Raw genomic sequence first — 6,000 nt, forward strand, 5'->3', positions numbered from 1 at the left:
TTGAAAAGTATCTTCTAGGATGAGCTGAACGGAGAGAAGAAATAAGAAGGACAAGTAGGACAGTGAAAGAAGGTTATGAAAAAAGATTTTGGAGATTAAAGTATGAGGTACCTCCAGCAGGGTACACATAAAAATGGGACCTCAACAGAGGACTTAGGCAAGGAAGACAAAACACAGCAGGAAGAACAGACATATTCAAAAGGCTCTTAAAAGAGAAATTAGAACAAATCTTAGTCACAAGTAAGAAAAAAATATGAGTGGCCTAGGGAAACAGTATTAGATATAGTCAAGCTGAGGCTACATGACCTTCTGTCAGAATTTATAGAGCGCATTATTGCACTGGGCCCTTGACATCTATTATTTCTGTGGTACTTTTGTGAAAAGACAAATCCAAAATAGGTAAAACCAGGACTTAAGTGGTTAAGAATCCATCTTGCAATTCAGGGGACACTGGTTAGATGCCTGGTAGGGGAACTAAGATCCCACATGCCGCAGGGCAACTAAGCCCGCACACCGCAAATGGAGAGAAGCCCACTTGGCGCAACTAAGACCCGACGCAGCCAAAAAAAAGTTAATTTTTTTAAAATAGTTAAACCCATTTAAATATTCATCATTTACTTAAACAAAGAGAATGACGCTCTTGAGGTATAACACAGTGCAAATCTACAGTAGATCAATATTCCATCTCTGGACTTCTAAAGTTCCTTTCTAATGGGTTCTACTCTTGAACCTACCCTATTTCATCTGGCCACCCTCCACCCCAGAACTACATCTGGGCACTAGCTATGCCATGTAATAAGTTGTGTTATGCTTAAAAAAAAAAAATTGACTGAAAGAAACCATTATCATGAAGTTAATCAGTCTCAGGAGCAGGCATGAACCTTCTTTTCTAATATAATAATAAACATTAACGGAAATCCAAGAAACATGAAGTTTCACACAGGGTGTTCATCTAATTGGGTAATAAAAGTCCAAAGTCCATTTTCTTAACCACTAATCTATACAGCCAATAAATAATACCAATTCATATGGCTGAGTTCTACTCACATTAATACCTAATCAAGATCTCCAATGTATGTACTAAAGAAGAGATTGTGAGCTAAAGGTAAATACGAATCTTCAGTTAATAGAGAGATCTAAAAATAACATTGAGATACAGAAGGACACTACAATGATAAGAAATCACAAGGTGTGACTGTCATATTACCTTGCCTCTATGAAATAAACTTAATTTCTGGGACGTCCCTGGTGGTCCAGCAGTTAAGACTCCACGCTTCCACTGCAGGGGGCGCGGGTTCCATCCCTGGTCTGGGAACTAAGATCCCACATGCCACTCAGTGTGGCCAAAAAGTAAAAAAAAAAAAAAACAGAAAGAAAAAAAGAAACTTAATTTCTAAGGCTAGCTTAAGTAAAATAGATACGCTGATTTTAAGTTTTAGAAAACTTAGAAGCGTTCTCTTCCTTGGCTTCTCTCCAATTTCCCCTATGACCTCTCTAACTGCTCTCTGATGAGGTCACCTTCTGCTCATAAAACATCAGTTTTCCTCAAGAACTCATCCCTAGCCTTTTCTCGTTTTCATTCTACAAATATTCCAAGGCTAGTTCTTCCATTCTCATGGCTCTCAACACCTCATATTTCCTTTCTTAGACCCAGATCCCATATTTCCTACAACTACTTAGACTTATTTACCTGGAATTATCACTAACACCTCAAATTTAACATATCCAAAATGGAAACTCCCCCTAAAATGCCTCTGGCCTTACTTTTCATTTGTTTAGTTTCCTTTGATAGATGGAATTTGATGCCATTAAATTACCCAAACTAGGAAACCCAAATTGACCTTAACTCCTCTCTTTCCTTGTCTCCCCCAGATCCTGTCAATTTTACCAAAGCAGGGTCTCTGAATTCCCTCCTTTGCTGCCCTGCTCTCCATCTTTACCACAGCAGTAATTCAGGGCCTAAATCACTCTCCCTGAACTACTACAACTTCCTCCTAAATAATCACCAAGCTTCCAATATTCCCCCATCCAGGCATTCCTGACCTGTTTTTCAGGTAGCCACAGGGATAATCATGCTAAAATGGACCTGATCACTTCTCTTTTTAAGAAATCTTCAACAGTATCCCCCTGAGCCTACACATCTTTGCATACTATACAGGACTCTTCTAACCAGAATCCAGCCCACCTGCCAAGCTTCATCTCTAGGTGCTCCCCCTGAGGGACTATACATACACCAATAAGGGCCAGGTGCAGTTCACTTCCACACTTTTGCTAAAAAGCCCTCCCCTCTCCAAGCAGAGCTGCTTTCTCCTCTGTAGTCCTACAACACTTCAGATGGGCCTAGATTATGGTGGTGTTAATGTTCATTGTCACAGTAAAGAGCTAGTAGAACACAGTGGCTGGTTAAGTTTGTGCTTCTGGAGGGAAAATGCCTGGGCTCAAATACCACTTAAGTGGCCATGCCTGTTTAGTCATTTATAAAATAGAGATGACAATACCTTTATAGATAGCACAGGGAACTCTACTCAATACTCTGTAATAACCTATATAGGGAAAGAATCTGAAAAAGAATGGATATATGTATATGTATAACTGAATCACTTTACTGAACCACTAAAGTGATTCAGTTTCACCTGAAACTAACACAACATTGTAAATCAACTATACTCCAATACAAAATTTTTTAAAAGAAACATTAAAAACTAAAAATTTTTTAAAATTTTAAAATAACTTTACAATAGAGTTTTTATGAAGATAAAATTATGAGAGAAAGAAATGGCTAGCAGACTGCCTGGAACACAGAAAGGGCTCAATAAACATTAGCTATTGTAATTCCATCTCCCAAGACTGTAAGCTATTCAAGGCCTGGGAGCCAATTTCATTCACTTTCCCCCTCCACACACTTAATACAAGACTTCAACTGAATTAGCAATCTCCAGGCATTTTCCACCCACACCATGACCACTCTGATTTCTAATAAAATGTTTCCCCATAACTATCTGGAGATTGAATAACAGTTACATTAAATGAAGATACACTTAGACCTAAAAGAAAACAAGCAGTAATATCAAAATTGACATATGTACTTAAATTATTTAAGATACCAAATTTTATTGATACTTTCAATCGTTTAATAATCTAACTAATGGAAATACATATATCCCAAAATGGAATTCATAAGTTGTACTTCCTAAGGAATTTAAAGTTAGGTGATCTGAATGAACAGCATTTTAGGACCCCTAAAGTTTTCACATTTCCAGTTTCCAAAATGTCTTAGAGCCAAGGCTGGCATTAAAGCTTAGATGGGGACTTCCCTGATGGTCCAATGGCTAAGACTCCACGCTCCCAATGCAGGGGGCCCGGGTTCGATCCCTGGTCAGGGAACTAGATCCCGCATGTTGCAACCAAGACCCGGTGCAGCCAAATAATAAATTAAGGAAAAAAGAAAAAGAAAGAAAGCTTAAATGAAGCATAAAAACAAAGAACATGCTCTTCCTTTCCCCTCATTCCTTTCCTTTATCTACTTCCTTCTTTTGTTTAACATTAAGTGTAATGTGCTTCCCTCACATTACACTGCAGTAAACAGTAGACTTGAAAAGATGAAAAAAAGGAGATAAAACAAATGTCAACAGTAAATAACCCCCCCAAAACATCAAGAAAAGGATAGAAAACAAACTTAAATCAGACTCTAAATACTGGATAACGTTTCAACTTAAATTTTTCTTTTACTTAAAGAGGGGGAGGGAGCAACTTTAGTTACAATTAAATTGACCTCTAACTGCATTTTCATCAAATGTCCACATTCAAAACAAATTCTGCCACTTAACTAGCCAAATAACTTCTGCAACCTTGGGTTCCTCATCCCCAAAATGAGGATAATGGGAATTAAACAAGATAAGCACTTAGCATATTGCATGACCCAGAACAAACATTAAGGCTCATGTTGTTATGCTAATGTTCCTTAAATCCTAATTTTCATAAATTATGGCACATGCATTGAACGGAATTCTATTTTAACCATTTAAAACATGAGGTACAGGGACTTCCCTGGCAGTCCAGTGGTTAAGACTCTGCGCTTCCAAGTCAGGGAGGGCCCGTTCAATTCCTGGTTGGGGAACTAAGATCCCACATGCCTTGTGGCGGCCAAAAAAAAGAGGCAGTTCTACACGTATTGATATGGAATGATCGCCAAGATATACTACATGAAAAAAAAAAGGACCAGAACAATGTGTATAGTATATTACCACTTCTATTCTTCTTTAATTCAGGTATTTATAAATATATATGGTGGATATATACAGAATGTCTCTGGAAGAATACATAAGAAACAAGTATGAGAAGTTGCCTCTGGGAAGGAAAACTAAGTGGCTGTGGGACAGGGGTGGAAGACAGTCAACATTTTACCAAATTCCTTCTTGTACCTTTTGAATTTTGTGTTATTTGCTTGTATAGCCTATTCCAAAATTTTTTTTAAATAGTTTATATTAAGATCGAAACCTCATGCTACCAAAATATTCCATTATACAGTAAGTGGATTATGCTAAACTTTACAGTAAAACCTAAGGTGACTTAATCACAGTTTTGGTATTAATTTCAACTCTATGTATGATAATAATCAAAGGCTGATAGAGTTTTAGCTAAATTGCCAATGAGAATCAGTTTATAAAGATGTATAAGGGTGGGGTGCCTGGAGATTTTTTTTAAAAAGGAAAGCGTAAGTATGTGGATGAGGGAGCAATAAGAATAACGTCATTCATTCATTCAAAAAATATATCTGCCCATCAGGCGCCAAACACTGTGCTAAGTGCTGAGGAAACAATGACACCCAGTCCTTGCCTTTGAGTAGCCCGCAATTTAGTGGGAGTATATGAATATAGTAAAACTAGCACTCCTGTGGCCTTGGTTACTCAAAATACAGGTTCATTTATTCATGAATAACAATTTGAAAGAATGAATGAATGATGCAAGCCCGGTGACAAAATACGCCTCGCTGAAGCCTTTAGGACTTGAAAAGAACAAAAAGAATCGATCCCTCAATCTGAGAATGTCTGTACACTTGCATTCCCGCAATCTAGAGAGCCCGCGGGGCCTGCAGATGTCAGAGGTACAGTCCCGGCTCACCAGCCTGGAGAGCTTGGGATGGGGCAGGTTGGAAGAGTTCCCAGGCCTCAACCCCACACTTGAATCCCTTCAAGCGAGGTACTCCCCACACCTGGGTTTACAGGTCTCTACTCTCTAACAGCCAGGAGGCAACGAACCCTGGGTCGACATCTAACCCTCAAAATGAAAGTCACTCTGGGCCACCTCCCTCAGTGCTCCTTCAAGAGCAGGCAGTAACAGCGGTGCAAGAGAGGGTGGAACTCCTTTCGAAGAAACCTCTCGAAAACCGTGAACCAAGGAGGCAGTTTGGGGAGCTCGAGGAGGGAGGGTGACTGCCCCGAGACTGCCCCGGTCATAAGCAGTCGTCTCGGCTTACTCCAGATACAGTCACTAACCTTTACAAAAGGGGTTTCCAGGGGCGGTGACCGAAGGGGGGAGAGCAGCGGCCCAAGCCCTGCACCGGACACATCTTCCTCTCAGCCGGCTCGGCGCTAAGCGCAGGGTAACCAAGGGCGACCAAGAGGCCGCCATCTTGAGCTCCGTACAGGGGAAGGAAGAGGAAAACTTTATTGAAACCCAGAAGAGAGACGGTAGCACAGACAATTCCAGCCGTGCTCACGGAAGGCTCCGCCCGACAGAACGAAAGGGAGCAGCGGAAGAACGCGACCTCTAGTAGCGCGAGGGCAAGCTGGTCTCCGGTGCCCTTCGATCCCTCCGGGCAGAGCAAACCGGGACTACGACTCCCAGCATGCAGTGCGGCGGCGCGGGGGCCGGGCGAAGGGACGGGGCGGAGGGCAGCTTTAGGCTGGGGGCAGGGGCAGTTGTCCGCCCAGCAGCTGCAGCAGCGGATCTAAAAACACCTTCAAGGAGTTAGAACGTGTTTGCGGCGTGTATTCAAGT

General features: G+C 41.1%; 1 protein-coding gene across 3 annotated transcripts in view; it reads right to left on the bottom strand.

Annotated features, from left to right (window-relative positions):
- AFG1L (AFG1 like ATPase) overlaps positions 1-5,796 on the bottom strand; it is a 199,941-nt gene extending 194,145 nt beyond the window's left edge. For 2 of the 3 annotated variants that reach the window (XM_068551090.1, XM_068551089.1), the window contains exon 1: positions 5,496-5,796. In XM_068551090.1, coding sequence (XP_068407191.1) covers positions 5,496-5,631 — 136 coding nt within the window. In that variant the 5' untranslated portion in view covers positions 5,632-5,796. Of the gene's footprint in view, positions 1-1,207; positions 1,323-5,495 lie in introns of those variants that run through there. The other variant, XM_068551092.1, reaches the window with a different exon arrangement.
- Positions 5,797-6,000: the final 204 nt, after the last annotated feature.

The sequence above is a fragment of the Eschrichtius robustus genome, chromosome 9, assembly GCF_028021215.1.
Source record: "Eschrichtius robustus isolate mEscRob2 chromosome 9, mEscRob2.pri, whole genome shotgun sequence".
NCBI classification, from domain to species: Eukaryota; Metazoa; Chordata; class Mammalia; order Artiodactyla; family Eschrichtiidae; genus Eschrichtius; species Eschrichtius robustus.